The sequence below is a fragment of the Carcharodon carcharias genome, chromosome 25 (assembly GCF_017639515.1).
Source record: "Carcharodon carcharias isolate sCarCar2 chromosome 25, sCarCar2.pri, whole genome shotgun sequence".
In the NCBI taxonomy this organism is placed as follows: Eukaryota; Metazoa; Chordata; class Chondrichthyes; order Lamniformes; family Lamnidae; genus Carcharodon; species Carcharodon carcharias.
In genome coordinates, this window is record NC_054491.1 from 3,745,637 (window position 1) to 3,765,108 (window position 19,472).

General features: G+C 43.2%; 1 protein-coding gene across 1 annotated transcript in view; it reads right to left on the reverse strand.

The window, feature by feature from the left end:
- igsf9bb (immunoglobulin superfamily, member 9Bb) overlaps positions 1-19,472 on the reverse strand; it is a 707,799-nt gene that overhangs the window by 78,677 nt on the left and 609,650 nt on the right. The window contains exon 12 of the mRNA XM_041174093.1: positions 12,108-12,219. Within this exon, the coding sequence (XP_041030027.1) occupies positions 12,108-12,219 (112 nt within the window). The remainder of the gene's footprint in view (positions 1-12,107; positions 12,220-19,472) is intronic.

A 19,472-nucleotide genomic window follows, 5' to 3' on the forward strand; every position in this document is an offset into this window, starting at 1 on the left:
CCTTCACGATTATATAAAATAATATATATCTACATGACATCGACATCTCAATGGTTTAAGTTGCAGCTGATGATGTAACTGCTATGTCACCGAGTCTGCAGTGAGGCAGTGCTGAAAGCAAGGTTTCACAGAAAGCTGTTCCAAAACAACAATGGCACCCCCAGCACTGCTGCTGCACTAGCTCCTGAAGTGTCAGCTTGGCTCAATGGTAGGTCTTGTGCCCCTTAGTCAGGCAGTTGTGGGTTCAAGCCCCACTTCAAAGGAGCTAAATATAGAATCAAGGCTTTATTTCAATTGTATCACTGAGGGAGTGCTGCTCTGTTGAAGGGGGCTGCCTTTGGATAACATTTTAAACTACCTACTCAGTTGCACATAAACAATCCTATGCAGTAATTTGGAGAACAATTGGTGAAATATCCAGCTAAATATTTGTCCTTCAGCCACTGCTTAAGAAAATAAACAGATTTGGGACCTTCTTGTGCATTTGCCTACTTGTGCAGTGACTACATTTAACAAGTATTTCTTGTGGGACACTTCAAAATACACTAAGGGCAGAAAAGGCACTATATGAATACAGGTTATTTCTTTCTTGCCAAGCTAAGCTTGTTTCCCAATTACTTCCAGATTTATTTCCAGCTTGAAGGAACATAGTTTACTTTTAAGACCATTTCCCATGGAGGTTTGGAAGTGCAGAATTGGTTGTATGCAGCTCGCACTCATGCTAGACTCATGATCCCAGCTGCTCTGTTATCTCTTCTTCTTGAAATCACTGCCTGAAGGTAGGGCCTTGGTGATTATTTTCCAAACCGTGGCTAAGTACTGTGATTTTACGACAGGTAGGGGTGAGGAGCCACTGCTGGCCTCAGCCAGAGTGGGGATTGAACCCTGTGCTGCTGGTGTTAATCTGTTCCACACACTAGCCATCTAGCCAACTGAGTTAACGGCCTCACTATCCTACCCCGGCTCTATTATACTGAACAATTAATGTAATTAATGTACCCATCACTCCTGTGAGTCAAGGCAAAGCTGACCTGAGCTGACTGCATGCATTCCCTGGGAGACTAGAGAAACAGAGGAAGGACCTTGTTACAAGGAAGGAGGAGGGGAAGCAGGGGACACAATCCCAGCCCCAAAAACGTCCCCTTTCTTCTGATACATATGAGTACTTGACCAAAATTCCTAACATCTCAAAATCGGATGCAGTTCCAGTACTCTGCCAACAGAGGGAAAACTTTGGATTGAAAGGAGCTACTTGCACCTTGTGTGTAGCCAGGCGATAAATGTATGGCATTAAATGTAACCAGTAGGTAGGGACCTCCCAGTGTACTATAATCCACACAAAGCCTTGGCAGAAGATTTATTCTGTGGGGTTCATTACAGCAACATCATAAAGCAGTTCTTTACAGGTAGGATCAAGATTTAATTACACTGAGGAAGCACTCACCATAGTATTTATGAAATTCTACTCACAGGAAAGTGCAAACCTTTCCTCTGCATTTTGTGCTGGGATGAGCAGAGATTTGTGATAACTGCTCATTAAGTTACATGCTCCACTGATGTAGGCAGGATGATGTTAACACTCACTGGAATGGTTTAATGAGTGTAGAGGAAGAGTGAAGTGAAATAGCCGTTTTGAACTGTGGAGGATATCAGTTGGAGACAGTGTTTTCCTTTTCTGCATTTTTCTTTTGAAATGCTGCTCAGAAATCATTGTGTCTCCCTCAGCTCCATTTTTATGAGGCTGTCTTTCAGATCTGTTGCTCAAGGATTTTTTGAAATTGTACATTTTCAAATCCAGTGCAAAGCACTCTAACTGAAGACAGACACTGTCCTTTGTACTGACTGCTGTGAAAGTCATTACGTGAACAGCCTCACAATCAGTGGTGGCTTTAGCAATTTCTATTTTAGTTAAATTAGATGGAGAAAAATGTAGTAGGTTACTTCAACCTTTGAGCAAGCCCTCGGTCGATAAACTACATCATTAATACAGAGACACCATGAATGACAAGGACTTGTTACTGATCTCATGGCTAGTTATTCTAATACATAACAGCTAATGCTTGAAGGTAGATACTTGATTAATAAAAATATTGCATGAGCTCCAAGAGATATTTACATGTATTTTGTTTTATTTCAAAACTGGGATTGGTTAAAATTCTCAAAGTTAGACTTTACAAACCTATTTTGATCTACAGAAGGTCTTGTTTAATGGCACTTAGTCTAATCTGCAATTATGGACTGTCTGCAGGGGCTCACAAATTTCTTTTCAATTTACAGCTTCCCTACCTTGTAAGCACAATGTTTCCAGCAGCCTCTTTTAACTGAACTGAGCAACCATGGGGATCTGCAAGTACAAGTTAGTAAAGCTGCTATGTGCTAAACTGAATGATTGAGACATGTTGGCATTGAAGTGGGATGACTGTGCTTCAGTTGTTAGAAACTAGAGCTGACTGAAGCATGTAGCACAAAAGGGAATTGGGAATATATTGGTAAAAGAAACTCGTGCAGAGCTATGGGGAAAAAGCAGGTGAGTGGGACTAATTGGATAGCTCTTTCAAAGAACTGGCACAGGTATGGCAGGCTGAATGGCCTCTTTTGCACTGTATGACTTTATGATCCACACGAGCTTTACGCATCTCTAGCATTTTGTGACTGTGTCAAGGAAAGAACTTGCATTTATATAGCGCCTTTCATCACCTCACGTTGTCCCGGATGCTTTACAGCAAATGAAACATTTTTGAAGTGCAGTCACCATTGTAACAGAGGGGGTTAAATAAACCCCCTCACCCCCATCACTCAGCAGGAAAACTGATGCGACTGAGTCATCCACCCTGTTGTACACCCTGCCTGCCAGTGGACAGGAAAATCGAGCGGGGTGTAAAATGGGTGGATAGCTGTTCACCTTGCAGGAAATCATAAAATTACCCCCTAGATGTTATCGCTGTCCATGCACAAGTTCGGGGTGGACTCTGCACTGCCACTGTCTCAATGGAAAGTAGTGCTCCGAGGAAGCGTAGGGTAGGCACCTGTCCAATGAATTTCTGGTTGTTAGTTTGAAATGTCTTTTAAAAAAAGATAAGGATTGTCGTGACTGTGATTTTCAGTGTCACTTCTATGTTTTGCCACCTATTACTCTGCACCCCCTGCTCCCCCCACCACCCCCCTACCCCAGCTGCCCCCCCACCCCCCCAACTAACCACCCATTAAAAAAGCCAGGCAGAGTTCAGAGCACCAGCACATCACCAAAATAACTGCGGATGTGGAACTGCTGAAATGGCGCAAATGGCTCTTTTCATGGGCCACGGATCTTTTCCAGTGTCAGTGTACAATCTGCGCAGAGCTACAGTGCAGACGAGGCAGTGTCGATTTGTACTGGCAGACCGAGTGCACAGATTGCCCATGGCCAGCAGAGCAATAGCACGCATTAGTTCATGTTTTGGGACATGATTATTTATGTTTATCTGCATTTTGCCTTTAGCAGCATAGGGAAGAATAACTTTGTGTCACTGAAGACATCCGTGCTGCATTAGCTATAGTGCAACTGGAATCAGTTTCCTATAGGAAAAGGACACTGTAAAAGGACTTTCCCCATCAGTGGTTTATGCCCTCAACAATCCTGCAGCTTTTCATCTGATTTCTCCTTCATGCCTTGTCTATTTGCAATTAATAGGTCTACAGTGCTGTGCATTTTTGACAGGCATTCACGTTCAGATATTGGGCGGCCTGAATATAATGCTGTAAATCTAAACGTGTGCTTCAGAAGCCATTTCCTTAGAGCCCAATTCTGTCAAACCAGCCAGTTTTCACTGTAGCCACTTCTTTGACCCACTTCTCTGCATATTAAACACAGCCTACTCGAATGCAGCACTGCCTCACACTCAACTTTCAGCAGCCTGTAACAGCAAAGTGATTTACCATGGAGGGCTTCAAGATATTTTGTTACTAATCTACTTTTGGAAGTCAACAAATTCCATGCATATAAATGTGAATTTGATCATAACGGGGAGTTACAGCTGTGGTGTCTCCTATCTAAAGCCAGTGTTGAAACATTCAAAATCCCACATTTACTTTTATACAATATTAAATAGGAAAAAAATGATTTTTTTTTATTTGGATGTAAGTTTAGGTGGATCATGTTCACCTCTCTTCCAATTCACTGCGACAGTTCTAGAATCCGGGGAATTTTGGAAAATCAAACAAAGTTGAGTGGATTTTTTTTTCCCTTTATTCATCCATGGGATGTGGGCGTTGCTGGCAAGGTCAACATTTGTTGCCCATCCCTAATTGCCCTTGAACTGAGCGGCTGGTTAGCCCATTTATGTGTAGAATTAACAGTCAACCGAGCCATGGGCAGGATTTTCCCCTCGGTGGGTGGGCAGGTCCCAGGAGTGGGCAGTGAAATGGATTGCCACCCACCACTGGGCCCCGACTGCAATTTCCGGCTGGCTGGCCAATTAATGGCCCAGCCAATGCGAGAGACACACTGAGAAGCTTGGAGCCGCCGGGGTGGGGGTGGGGGCGGGAGGAGTGCGAGCGCTGAAGCCTGTGCAAGTGTGGGAGGGCACGCAACTGAAAGTTCCCTGAAGGCACAGGACTGCCTCTGGGAGCTGAAGAATTTTAAATACAGAAATAAAAATTTTACAAACGATACAAACTTGTCCCCCCCCTACGTGACTCAGCCACATGAAGAGGGACATGTAAAAACTGATGTTAAAATTTTTTTTATTAACTATTGGAAACCTCATTCCATCCATGGATGAGGTTTCGTTAAATATGCAAAGGCCGCCTGGCCTTGGAGCCCACCTGCTAGCCGAACGTTTGAGCGGGCAGCGAAAAATACAAATTAGTTAATTACTTCAGGGCCTTAATAGGCCTCTTACTTGTCGGCGGACGCCTTACCGCCTCTCATGCGTGACTGCTGACCGAAAGATCGCGAGAGTGCGACACCGACGTCACCGCACACTGTGTCACTCCCGCTCGGGTCGGGCATGCGTCCGCCGGTGGGACGAGAAATTCTTCCCCATAAAGCAGAAACAAATGCTGACTGCAATGTCTCATTCTGGGTGCCACCAATCCAGCCCTCCTCCTCATCCACCTCCTCTTCCTAACACAGGAATAGAGGAACTCCCACTGAGAGGTCCCCGTCCGTTCAAAAATAGCACCTTTTGCAGAACTAACCCAAAAATTTCAGCTCAGTCCCTGACAGACTTCTAAAGTGTCAAACAGTTTAACTTGCAGCAACACCAATTGTCAGTTGCAAGACACAAAATGGCCCCTTCAATGCATGATCGGCCTCAGGCTAACTTAGTGGTGCTGGTACAAATTCTTGTAAGTGATGGTAAAAATATAGGGCATGTTTGGGGTGGAAGTCAGGGAATATGAGTTGGAGGGGTTAGCTACATCCGTGTTACTGCACTGTGTTGTAATACAGCCCAACAGTGCTGCAATGTATATAAATAGGTATTTATATCTTTTAAGAGGAAACTTAACCATTGCTATAGAAGTCCGTGAAATTACAGTACAGGCCATTCAGTTCATAGTTTCTGTGCTTATACTAGCTCATCAACTGGAGTTGTTCATTCAAAATGTATTTTCTTGTCTCTTTCCTGTGTCCGTTTATATTAATCTTTAAAATGCTTATGCAATACCATTTCAATCAATGTTACAGGCTCTGCCACTTGTGGTAGAGCAGTTCAAGTTCTGTATAAAATAAAACCTCTTCTAAAATATCCTTTCACCACAATGATACTGCGGCTTAGAGGATACAATTATGAATACGTATTGACTTGTATTCCTTGGAACATAGAAGGGTGAGCATTGATATGATCAAGGCGTTTAAAGTGTTAAAAGCAGTCGATAAGATAGAGCGTAGTTAGGGTGGGGATTGAAAACCTTAAAATTTGAGCCAGACCTTTTAGGAGGGAAATTAGGAAATGCTTCTTCACATGAACAGTAGGAGAAATCTGACATTCTTTCCCCAAAAGGCTGTGGATCTTGGTATAATTGAACTTTCAAGACTGCAATTGATAGATTTTTGCTAGGAAATCAAGAGATGTAGAGCTATGGTGGGTAAATGGAGTTGAGGCACAGATCAGCCGTGGTATAATTGAATGGTAGAGTAGGCACGAGGTTCTGAATGGGCTCCTATTCCTACGTACGAAAATTTTTATGCTAGTAATGGCAACTGGAAGTCAATCTTTTCATGAACCTCTAACATAGTGAGCAGTATAAATCTTCCCCCATTCAGCTTTTATATTATTACCTATATTTTAGGTTTCATTTATACATTGTCTTATGGTTAATAAAACTCCACTTACAATGCAATATTTTATTAGGAAGGTAACAAACCAACACACCTCTTTAGCCTGACCTACTGTCCTGTGGCTCCAGCAATCACTCAAAGCAATACAGCTTCACAAAATATTTAGCATACGCCAGCTTTCTGCAAAAGATTGTGACTTTAATGTACAAACTTGATCTGAGTGCCACAATGTAATTTTGTGCTGACTCGTGAATGAAAATATTCCACTGCTATCATCTGACTACAAGCTTACTTCACTAATGACGGGACCGACATATGTTAAGTCACTGCTATATAGGTTTGATTGGCATTCCGTTACTAATGCACTCTGTGTGCTGACATATGTGGCTGCGTTAGCACAGACAGTTGCGATCATCTTTAGGCTGTCATACTGCACAGCTGTTGGGATGAAATTCCGATATAAGAGAAGGCTGAAGAGTTCCACTTGGTAAAATTTCTTCTTTTCTATTCTGACTTACTTTTCTCAGCAGAAATCACCTTTGGAACTCCGTACTCAACCCCTTGGCTCTAAGCCCTGAGTTCTGGCTCTGTTTCTAATATTGACTATTGCTATTTGGTCCAAATACCTCCATTTATCTTTTGGTTAGTGTTTGAATGGCAAAGTGTGTTAGTTTTCATAGCTTTCCGGCTGGATTTTATGAGCGCCGTTGTGCCTGCTCCCCCAGCTAAAAAGTCGGAGATGAGTCTGCAGCAGTTTAACACTGGGGGCTGGGTTAATTGCTTTAAAGCAAGACTCTATCTGAAGAGGAAGTCCCATCTTAGAGAACTGATGACCAATCAGATGCCTGGCAGCTCTGTACTCCCAGCAGCACCAGGCGGGAGTGGTGGTCACTACGGGGATCTGGGCAGTCCTGATTAAGAGGAGCCCGGAATCCGGGGTCACTGGGGCCAGGCTGGCAGGTCCAGGTGAGGGGGCTGGGGGACCTGGGTTTGAGAGGCCAAGGTGGGGGGGGGGAGGTGGGTGGGTATAGGGCGAAGCATGGCCTTGAGGGTGGGACGGTGTCTCCAGACTACTCAGAACCCGTTGGCTGACACCAGTCCGTGCAGCTAAATCTCCATGGGTAAAATACAGGTAGGAGTGGGTATAGGTCCTTAAGTGGCTATAAATTGGCTACTTAAGGGCCTCAAAGGCCTGGGTGGGCTGTCGAATACCAGCCCCATAATATTTCAGTCAGGTTGGGAGTGGGCAGGTAGATGATGGGAAGGCGGCCTGCTGCATTTTCCATTCTCACTCCACCTTCAAACCCACTGGTGGGTGAGTGTAAAATCTTGCCCTTCAACTGCAGCCCAAACTGATGGGTTGAAGGTCTCCTGTTGGCTGTCATGATCCAAACTGACAGGAACTTGGATAGTTTCAACACATCACCACTCGGGTACAGCCCTTAACTGGCACAGGACTGCCTGTGATTGGAGGAAACAAGGAGAGGTCAGTAATATGTGGGCATAAATCTAGAGTACATGGATGAAACTGGCCAATCCTTTGCATTATTTAATTTCAAGTAAACCATTTCATTCAATAATGAGAGATATGTCTATTCTGAGCAACAACAATTTTCTATTGATGCCCTGAAGCTTAGCATGTCAAATATTAACCAACCCTGTGGTCTGTCAGAGAAAACACACCTGGCGGTGCCAATTCTGTGGTGTGCACATAGATTCACAGAATGCTATAGCACAGAAGGAGGTCATTCAGCCCATTATTTCTGTACTGGCTCTTTGAAATAGCTATCCAGTTAGTTCCACTCCTCCTGCTCTTTCCCCAAAGCCCTACAAATGTTTTCACTTCAAGCATTTACCCAGTCCCGTTTTCAAGTTACTACTGAATCTGCTTCCACCAGCCTGTCAGGCAGCACATTCCAGATCATAAAAACTTGCTGCCCGTGAGATAAGGTCTTGAAAATATCCAAGCACTTTTCAATTTAGAGCACTATAGCCAACAGGAGACATTCAATCCAGCAGTCTGGGTTAGATTTGAGGACTAGCCCATGACACTATCTAGACACTGCCCCCCCAAGGTAACTTGCATTTTTATTGTGCTTTTAATGCAAAAAGAAGTCGCCAGGCTCTTCAGAAATAGACATAAAGAAATGGACAACGTTAAAAAGGTAGACAGAGGAACTTTCTGTAAATTCTTTCATAAATTTGCTAAAGTGATCCTATTATTATCCTAGAACTCCCAAGCTTACGTGGAAGGAAACATTTTGTGACAATGATGAGCATAGTGGTTTAAACTATGCATAACTATGCGTTTATTATTAGGGCAAGTAAGATAATTACGGGCAATGAACAGCTCTTCATTCTCACACTTAAAGGGGCAGAACACATGAGCAAACACTAAACTCAAGTCTGGTATGGTACATGGTGGATGGTGTATAGAGTTATGCCTACGTTGTCTGAACAATAGTCCCATTACTTTAACTGAACTCTCTCTATGGAGCTAACATGCCTTCTTTATTTTGCATACCGTCATAAGGACCTTTCTAACTAACGTATTAAGTAACTGAAGCTACAGACAGTTGGTTTACTATACATTCAAAGAGGGCACACAAAGCCAACAGAGAAAGGAAAGCATCACAGTGCTGGGTTTAGAAAATACATTGCATTCACTATGGATGTTGATGCTGGGGAACAGAACTTCTCATTTCAAGTGCTTAGTATCTGCATCATGCACTCTCAGGTTTGGAACAGGACAGATATGGAGTTAACCTCTCTCTCTGCTCTGCTGCAGCTGCAACTTCAGATAAAGATTGCTCACATTTTTCTCCTCACTCCTCCCAAACAGCACAGTGGGTGTACCTAGTGTGGGATCTTCCTGTCCCGACAGCAGCAGGAAGCTTGGTGGGCGGGGCATCTTAATTTGGCACGAGGCCAAAAATCAGTCTCCTGAGGTCGGGATGAACTTTAGCATTTAGGTTCTCGGGACTTTAAAGGTGAGTCGAGCATCCTGACGAACAATGTCGGGAGGCTGGTTTGCATTAGCATGTCATGCATGCTCATTAATAGGTCAGCTCACAGGAATTAAGCTCCCCCTCCAAATATATTCCCACCAGTGAGAAATTAGAATGTTCACCTTTTCAACTGCCCATAACTGGTGTGCAACTGGTGAGGTAGACTCCTTCCATGATTAATGGTGAGTTGCTGCTGCATTGTCCTCTTTAGGGAGTGTCTGTAATGCCAGCCTATGCTTGAGGTTGGGTAGTGGCAGTGCAAGTTGCGTGGAGGATGACCAAGGAAGGGAGGAGCAGGGAAGGGTGGAGCAGTGGCCGGGCAAAGGCGGAAGGGATAGTGCAGGCTGTCCAGGTGCCTGGACCTTTGACCTTATGAGGTAATGAAGGGTATAGCGACTTCCTGCCAGCCCCCACCAGGAGAATCGACGAGTTCCTCATGGGTGCATATTTACTGAGCTGAACAGCACAAGATTGCATGTGGTCAGCTGGTCTCAGGCCCTTCTCCCCTCCCCACCCCCCCTCCCACCAGAAATCACTCTCACTTCTGCGCCTGTTACCGAACTTAGAATCCAGAACAGAAGATGTGGCCTACACGCCATGGATTGTATGCGGTTCAAGAAGGTGGTTCAAGGTGGAGAGTGATTAGGGATGGGAAGTAAATGCTGGTTTTGGTAGAAATGTTTACATCCCATGAACAAATAAGAAAAACACTTAGGTGTCCTGCAACCTCTCTGAATGAAATGACTAACAAGTGCTGAACTGACAGTCCAGTGTCAGTTCATGTAGAACATTAATATAACGTACTAGGGAAACTTTCATCTCCAGTCTGGGCTGGAGTTGAACAGAGAACCACTGATGCAAAAAGGTGCCTAAGCTGTATCTAATCAGCTGTGCCACCCAGCTCCCAGCTGTACTGGATTTCCTAGTCTTTTGTGATATACAGCATGATGAGGTACAAACCTCCCTGGCATTTTCCCACTATAGCTTTGGTGGGAGAGCTGCAGGAACCTTTGGAAAATGGTGCAAATGCAGTTAATGATGGAAGAGTGAAAATCCCAGGGATGTGAAGTTAAACATACAGAATTGATGGACGTGAAAAGACCATCAAGCTTGCCCCACGGTATATAATCTGCCTTAGAATAATGTGTGATACCGCAACTCCTTTAATAAGGGGCTTGAGCAACATTTCACTTTCTGCTCCTATGCTCTTAATTAATATGTTAATTCTTTGAGAATGATTAATAGACACGCCATAGTGACCAACTAAATGACCCCTCAATCTTCCTTGCAGATCTCTTTGACATTAGCTGGGATTTTCCAGCCTCTTTGTAGGGACCGGCCATGGGTGGGTTGGGGGGGGGTGGGGGGGGGGGGGGGGGGGGGGGTGCGGGGGTGGGGGGGGGTGCGGGGGTGGGGGGGGGCGGCGGATTTGGTGGCCCAACCAAAGGTCCGTTGATTTTCGGTAGGGCTGGATGATCCCGGCAGCAGATGGGGCCAGGAATCCTGTTACTGTACATGGTTGGGATCTATTTTGTGAAGCACCGTACTAATTTAAAATGGGACAAAGTTAAAATCAGCAGTTCATACCTGAAATGTTAACCCCATCTTCTTTCCAAGATCTTGCCTGACTTGCTGAGTGTTTCCAGCATTTTCTGTTGTTTCAAATCTGGCTGTTTTAAGTGATGGTACTCTGATACCCTTAAGCTCCTCTGCTGGTGGTTTACTGACATTCTCAATCCTTTGTTGTTGAACACAACATATCTTGTTATCATAGCTCTCTTGCAAAGAAACAGACAGGATAGAAAGTGTCTCTTGTGTTTGAGGTGAGCTGTTTGTTGCTAATTCAACTTGGGAGAATATAAAACAAACCATCTTTATGTTAAATACCAAACATGGCTGGATTTAATTTTTTTATCTTATCTAATATTTAGAATCGAAATTATCCAGGCAATTAGCTAGCTTTTGTTTCTAATAGACAGTAGCTTAATAATAACTGTGTACTCTGTCTGAGATGTATGTATGTCAGGCCCTACAAACACAATTTGCCTGAAGTCAGCGTGGACCATTTTAATAATGACACCATGTCATTTATTTTCTCGCATGGGAACCAACAAATCAGTTTGGGCAGAGGGAGTATTTGTTCAGGCTCCTACACTTAGTGAAACTGTAGATACATTAAGAATGCATCCCCCAGATTAGGACACGTTTCAATATCTTATTATATTTGAGTATCATTGGCATCTTCTCTTTGCCTCTCATTCAACTGTGCTCCAATTCATAAATGACATTGCAAGGTGTTATTACTAGAAATAACTTGTAGCAATGCAACAAGCCTAGTATATTGCAGGGTAGCACGAGACCTTTTTTGATTGTATATCAAGGATCAAGTGTGCATAAAATGGGTGGTAAAAAGAATTGCGAGGCAATGCTGAAGCACTACCCTTTTCCCCGCCAAGATCAAGCTTTGAGTCTAGCCTAGACAATGGGGATAAAAACTATTGACTGTTCTCAAGTCACAGTAAGTCTGGATAGTTTCATTATAACAAATGTTAAGAAGCTCTACTCTACTATGAGCATAGCAGGACAGCTCACCCAGAAAGGAATGATAAAGGACAAGTGAAATGTCAAGGCAGTTAGTAAGCCCAAAAACGATTGAGCCAGCAGAGCCTGTTTTCTCTAAATCAGCAGCCTGCAGCTATACAACTGCCAAGCGATAACAGCAAAGAGCAAATCATTATAGGAAGCCTAATGCATACAGAACATTCATTGTAAGCAAAGAATTGAGAAGGAAAGGGTGGAAAGCAAAGCATGCTAGGATGACTCACACAGGGCCATACCAGACTGTGAATGTCTGCTCATATCCACCATCATAACCTGGGTCCCAGGAGGCATTAGCAGAAGTCATCGTGGCTGTGACTCTAACATTGGTTGGAGCATGTGGACTTGTGCCTGCAAGGAGGAGAAAAAAGAGCTTAGTTGTCACGTCGTCATAGTTTATCCCTCATTCGTGCAAAATCCCCCATTATAACATTAATAATGCATGATTTCTGGGCTTACTCTTTTCTAGATCTCAAATTAAAGAATCTATTCTTTCAAAGGAAATAAATCAGGAGGTTAAGAGTTAAATGGGAAGGTAGGAAGAATCCTTGTATCCAAAGAGTAATAGGGTTATGGAATAACCTATCAGGAAAAGACTTTGAAGCAGATAGTATGGGTTTAGAAGGCACTTAGCTACAGCGCTGGAGAGAAGAGTTTAAGGAATATGTACAGAAATTGGAATAGGCTTGTCGGACCTAATGGTTAGATCCTTAGATCTGTCTCACTTTATCCGATTGGATCTCAGACCGGAAAGTAGACAACAAAAAAAAATACTTTATGTGATGCTTTTTCATGGCCACAAAATACCGCAAAGCATTTTACAGCCAATGAAGTGCTTTGAAGTGTAGGCACTTTTGTAATGTCAGAATTGTGTCAGCCAATTTGTGAACAACAAGCTTCCAGCAAACCGCAATGTGATAATGATCAGATGATGTGTTTTAGTGATGCTGATTGAGGAATAAATATTGGGACAGACACTGGGGATAACTTCACTGCTCCACTCCAAAATGGTGCCATGGGATCTCTTATGTACAACTGAGACAGCAAACAGGGCCTCCGTTCACTGTTTCACCTGAAAGCCGGCATCTCTAACAGGGTTGCACTCTACCAGCACTGCAACGGAGTGTTAGCCTTGATGTTTGTGCCCAAGTTCTGGGATGGGAATCAGAGCCTCTGTTGACTCAGAGGCGAGTGTGCTGTTAACTGACCACAGCTGACATTTACTACAATATGTAGTTATTATTAGTTATGTTTCCTGATCGATGCTATTAGATCAACTTTGTATACAAGTCTTTCTGGATCAGAAAGTTACGGGCCATTTACAAGATCTCGGTACAAGATTAGGGTTGTAAGAAAATCAATTAATAAGAAGTGTATGTCTGAATGAAAATTAATACATGGGGGGCAATTTTCAGGAGATTGATTTTATTAGGCTAGTGTTCGGGAGGTGACTTACTGAAATTGATCTGAGGATGACCTATTTTCACAGTCATTTTGGTATTGTCAACACAATCTAAACAGCTCGGTGATCATGGCGGAGTATCTTGGAACATCCAGGAATTAAGGATTAATCTTCAGCACATTGCTGCAAGCAGCCCAGGAGATAAATCATAGGGGCATGAAAAAAAAAAGTATTTCCCATCTTTGGATGCTTTAGTTGCCTAGTTATAAGGGAGTTGGGGAAAGTCTGTTGACCAGGTGAGATGGTAGGAGGTAGGCTGTTATGTGGAGAAGTCTGCAGGAATAATCCAACCAAAATTGACAATGTTAAGAGCAAAATCACCCCCCGTGTATTTTTAATGGTGCAGATTTTGCCAGGGATCAGGAAGCAATTCAGACAGCAATAAGTGTTTCTGTAAGATTTCTGGGCAACACTAGATAGTGTGAATGTAATATCATACTTTGATTCACAACATGAGGATGACACTGGCAAAATCTTAGGAGAAAATCCAAACTGGAACAGAAACAAACAAGAGTGGATTTCATTCAAACTCAGGACGAGCAATCCTTTCCACTCAGCTGAGCTGAGTGAGTGAGCTTCATTCAGTTTCTCTATTTCAATTTACAAACGTCCATCTTCACCTAATCTTCCCTAGAGTCAAAGGAGCATCTGGTTACCATACAGGAATGTATCTGGGGCACATGAGGGTTGGTGGAAATAATATAGTAGGAGGAAAAAGAGAAAGGGAAAACAAAGAGAAAAATCACAAACTGTATCCTGACTGTTCCTGAAAGGTGTGATGCAGATTTTCAAAGGTGAGACTCCCTCTCTTTAAAGAGAGTGGGGGAGGGCACAAGGAGGCCTGGGGAATTGTACATGGGAGGGGACACAAAATGGACAGAATCGCCTAGCCCTTTTGACTTCAACAGAACTGATTCTCAAGGGTGCCATGTAATGGGTGGCAAATGGGATTCTCCCTGCTTTGTGTCCCACCCATAACCAATTTCACCCCCAATTTCTCCTGGTATTACGTAGAATCCCTGGTTGAAAGGGAAAATGAACTACTTTTTAACTTGCGTCTGTACTTTTCTGAAACTGCTGTTTGAGGTGACTGAAATTTGCTCCCTCGTGTTTACTCTACACCCTCCCATGGTGACACAATAGAGATTGGCACATTTCAGGCATCCACCCACAATAAGCTTGGCATTGGGGCTCCGATTGACTTCTGCTCTCTGGTTGTGCTCCTTTTGAACAGTAATGGCAGTGTAAGACTGAGACTACAGCTTGTGATTTTCACACAAAATGGGCTTTGTCTGTTTTTCTCGAAGAACTATGCACTGTAACTGATGAATATTGTACAGGGGTTGCACATGAGAGTTGTGAATGGCAGTGATTAAATCCTGAAATCGTAACATAGTGATATGCCTTAGCAACCAGATTGTGTGGAGGTACTTTGTCATTAAATCAGTTTGACAAATGTTACCTTCTGTGCGATGAGCCTGAACTGCACCACCACTGTGTATTTTATGCCCATTATTAATCCCTCCACCAGCGCAAAGCTATACTCAGATCGAAACTTGGCGTATCAATCTCAACCTGTGTTTGCATTGTCATTTAAATTTGTTTTTGTTCAGCTAATAAAAACATGTCTTCACATCATTGTGGAGCTGAAATACACACAGGACAGATGTTGTTCAAAACGAATTCCAACAAAATCACACCATCAGTAATTAAACAAGCAAAAGCAACAGTCAAACAGAGCAGGCCATCCTTAATTCTTAATGGTTTACTGAGAGCCTGTGTCAATGTAAGATTGGCCACTAAAGGAGTTTACATTCTTGTGGGGTTTTCAGTACTCCTCATTTCATGGAATATCTCAGTGAGAAAACTCATCTAAGTTAAAAGGATCAAATATTTCAATTGGCTGCATGCTGGGAGCATTGTTCTACTGACAGTATCAATTAAGGAATTCTGCTGCCTTTTCATTTGTGATCAGGCTGTACATACACTATCACTTGTGTCCAATGTTCCCATTTGTTACAATACACTCCGAAGAACCTCCTCCTCAAACACCATTTCAAACATGACCATTATATGAGTTATGACATGATTTTGCGAAGGTATAGAAGATGTATGAAATGGAGAAGTGCCACCACAATATCAAAAAATAATAGAAAATCATTTACATTAGGAGGAATCCTTTGATTAGTGGGATATTTTTTAAGTGAAACTTTAATTTTTCTTTGTTTAGATATTTTTCACATTTTCCTTGCTCTCAACAGGTCTCTCTGGTTGATGTGCTGCTCCTGAAGCCAAAACAGCAGGAGGGCAACCTACTGCCAGGTGCCTGCTAGTGTCAGGCAGTAAGAGGACAGTGGCAGTGATTGGGATGATTCAACTTCTGCTTCTTCGCTCCCTCTTGGACCTGGGTTGCACATCTCTCAACAGGAAATAGCAATGTGGGGAATTGTGGGTTGAATCTATGAGCGGAATTTAATGCCAGCCAACCTTGGAAGCGGTGGGGAAGAGGTCCTTTAGTCGTGTGGGGTGGAGAGCCCATCACCTTCCCAACTTCCTCCAAGTAAGTCTGACCTCGAACTTCCCCACCACAAATAAAGGTGAGTTACAAGATTGATCCCGCCCTCGCTGCTATTGCACCTACATCGGGTGTTGGGGGTACCAACACCACCTGGACAAGCCACCAGGTGTACTCTGGCAGAACAGTTTGCAGGCTGGGGTCCCTCCTGCTCGGGCACCCTGTGCCCAATGGAGGGCCCTGTGCGTGGCAAGGGCTGGTCCCGACAGGAAAGCTCCCTGCCCTTTAACCTGATCCCCTTCCCCCGCTGGGGCTTGCCTGTGGCCCCAGCACGGGCCCCTGACCTACCCGGGTCCGAGTTCTCCAGCCGTGTTTCTCCTCCTGGACCTCCTGCAGTCCCAGCAGTGGCTGCCACTCTGGCGGGTGCTGCTGGTTCTGAAGAGCCACCAGCTTCCGACTGGCGGGAGCTCTTGGAGGCTGGGCGATCCTCATCCTGAAGACCCTGGGAACCCTCGTGATTTAAACTGAGATTTAAAATGCACTGGGGGTCCTGGAAATGGCTGCGGCAGGGCTGCCACTGGCTCTTCAGTTGGAAAACTACAGTAATTTAACCCAGCCCTTTGTCTTTGCAAGTACAGTTCTGGCCTGGCAGATGTTTTCATTCACTGAGGATCTATGTTTAGTAAATCTGATAGCTGTGGTCAGTTCCTTACCACAATTTAGCACCGTACTTTCAATTGCACCTTTGGGAATAGTGAATGCACAGTAAATCTTACAATGACTAGAGTCGGTATTTTCATGTTAGTCACAATGCTGAAGTGAGCTCTTCCTCAGTGCAACCTTTGCTATGTAAATTAATGGGATTTATCACCCAGCATCAATCTGTTAAGTTCCCAAGGGTTTTTCAAATAAGCACTGCATCAACTTAGCATGAATCAAACTGATTTTTAAAAATATTATGTGAGGGGGATGGGGTGGAATTATCATACAGGCAGGACAAACTCAGGAAACTAAGGCCAGAGATAAAAATGCAAGTCTGCTTAAATCTTCAAACCAAGTTAGTCGTTTGTAGGGTTTGCACAGGCAATGGAACTTGTACAGAAAAAGAAGTGGCGAGTTGGGACTAGCAGCATTCACAGGAAACGAGCTGGAACTTGGGATAAACTTACAGTACAACATGGGGAAAGTACCACATGACATTTAAACCAGTAATCAACAGGAAATGACTGGACGTTGAGGACATTACTACCAACTGAATTGAACATGCTGAGAAAAAGCATTGCATGCAACATGAAAATGCAGAGCTTGTATATTTTAATATTTACTGGGCATACTTTCTTGTCAAAGGTGCTATTGTTTTTGCCAGTGCTGTTAAAGTCACAGAACTAAATTGCAAAACGAACTGACCACAGTCACAGAAAAGTAGAACACAGAGATAATCATTCTACTGTATTCTTGAATTTCACTTTTTGTGATAGTTGGTCAAATGAACTGCAATTGTTATTTATAATAGGTCTTGGAACAATCCACAAAGTATACATGTAAAAATAACAATTCAGCCATGAAAATCCTCAATTTCAACTTTTGGCAACCAGCTACTACCAAACAGGGAAAGATACCTTTATGCAAGTCTGATATCCCATTGCTGACTGATTTGCTGAGAACTTCCAATACCAACAACAGACAGAAATGAAGAAAAACTCAATATTGTGACTGAGCTTTGAATATATTCACAGCTACAGTTTCCTAGTTAAAAGTGTGTCATGTCACCTGGGTCTTCAGTACACACTCTTGTCTGAAGATTGTTATAATTGGGGTATAGTTGCTCTTTAAGTACAAAGCACTGTTGTTTGTAAACCCAAGGAGATGATAAGGTTACAGCTCAGCATGTAAATTAATTCAGCAAATATACCTACCAATGCGCAAAACAAATCTCAATATTTCAATTTGCTAAACCACTCCACACTTTAACTCCATGGGAGCATAATAACAAAACAGGAAACACAATTCATGATGGGCAGAAACCCTCATCTAAGTTCCAGTAGCCAACTGAAAAAATGGTGACAGAATATAACCTTGACAAATGAGAGGAAGTATGAAGGCAACGTTCAGTCAAGTGTGAAATTAAACTGAAAGCCTTTGCTGTGGAACTTACTCTTCTGAAAAAACCCACATAGATAATGATTGGTCCAAATCTGAAAGTCTCTGACATGGGGTGGGCTGTTATCAGAAGGTAACTGGCCATTTCTTCAGCTAGCACCGAACATTCAGTCGGGAATAAAGAGCCAATTGACATCCAGCACTAACAGGACTACAACAATAAGGGCCTGACTGCTACCAGAAAAGATTACAAATTTTAGAAAAACAAATTTGAAAACAAATACCTCTTCAACGGAGATCCAGAAATCAATGGGGAATTGTGCTCAGCAACTCTGCTTGCTAGCAGATCAAGGAGAGTATGAAGGACACTTAATCTACTGTGACTGACATACTTCAGGGCTTCTAATTCAAAAATATTGAAGGCTGCCTCTACATGGAATCAGGACTTATTTTCTTACAAAATTAAATTTTCCCTTTGTAAAGACGTTGGTGTAATGATGCCATCAATCAACACTAGTAACATGATGGAGGATGATTTCCTCTGTGGTATAGGTAACAATATTATAAACCTGTATCACAAAGGGGGCTTCGGACTTTATTGCATATAGCACAGAAACTAAATATGCCCTCCCTTATAATAATAAAAATAGAAAATGCTGGAAAAACTCAGCAGGTCTGGCAGCATCTGTGGAGAGAGAAACAGAGTTAACGTTTCGAGTCCGTCCTCTTTCGAGCCATACGAACTCGAAATGTTAAACTCTGAAAAAACTGTTTTTCTCTCTCCATGGATGCTGCCAGACCTGCTGAGTTTTTCCAGCATTTTTAGTTTTTATTTCCGATTTCCAGCATCCGTATGTTGCTTTAATTCCCTCCCTTGTTGGCTCTGATATGTGGACACCTCAGGAAAGAGGGATGGTCATCACCAGTACTAATTTAAAAATTGAGTTCAAGTGAAAACCATAAATGTCTACTCAAGCAAATGATGTTTTGTTTTTATTGAAAAAAGACTTGCATTTATATAGCACCTATTAGGTCCAAAGTGCCTTTACAGCCAGTAAAGTACTTTTGAAATATAGTCACTGTTGTAAGGTAGGCAATGTTGCAGCCCATAGCACAACTCCCCTGATAATCTTTGAAACAGCATTTGTGTTATTTTACATCCACTTGAGAGGGCAGATGGGATCACAGTTTAATGTCTCACCTGAAGGACAGTGTGGGTCCGAAACTGTGCATTCATGTAGTATTGCACAGGAGCATCTGCCTAGATTTTTGTGCTCAAATCTCTTGACTGAGACCTGAATCCACAACCTTTTGACTCACAGGCCAGTGTGCTACCACCTCAGCTGCTCATAGGGCGGAATTTTCTGCCTATCGGGTGGGTGGAGCTGGAGCGGGCGTGGGCAGGCGCAGACCTGATTGGTGCCCGTCCCGCGTATTTGCCGACTCCCATGGACAGCGGGAGTGTGTGGGCGGTGGGCGTGCACAGATCGCTGGGTCCAATGGCGACCGGGCTGTCTGATTAAAGGA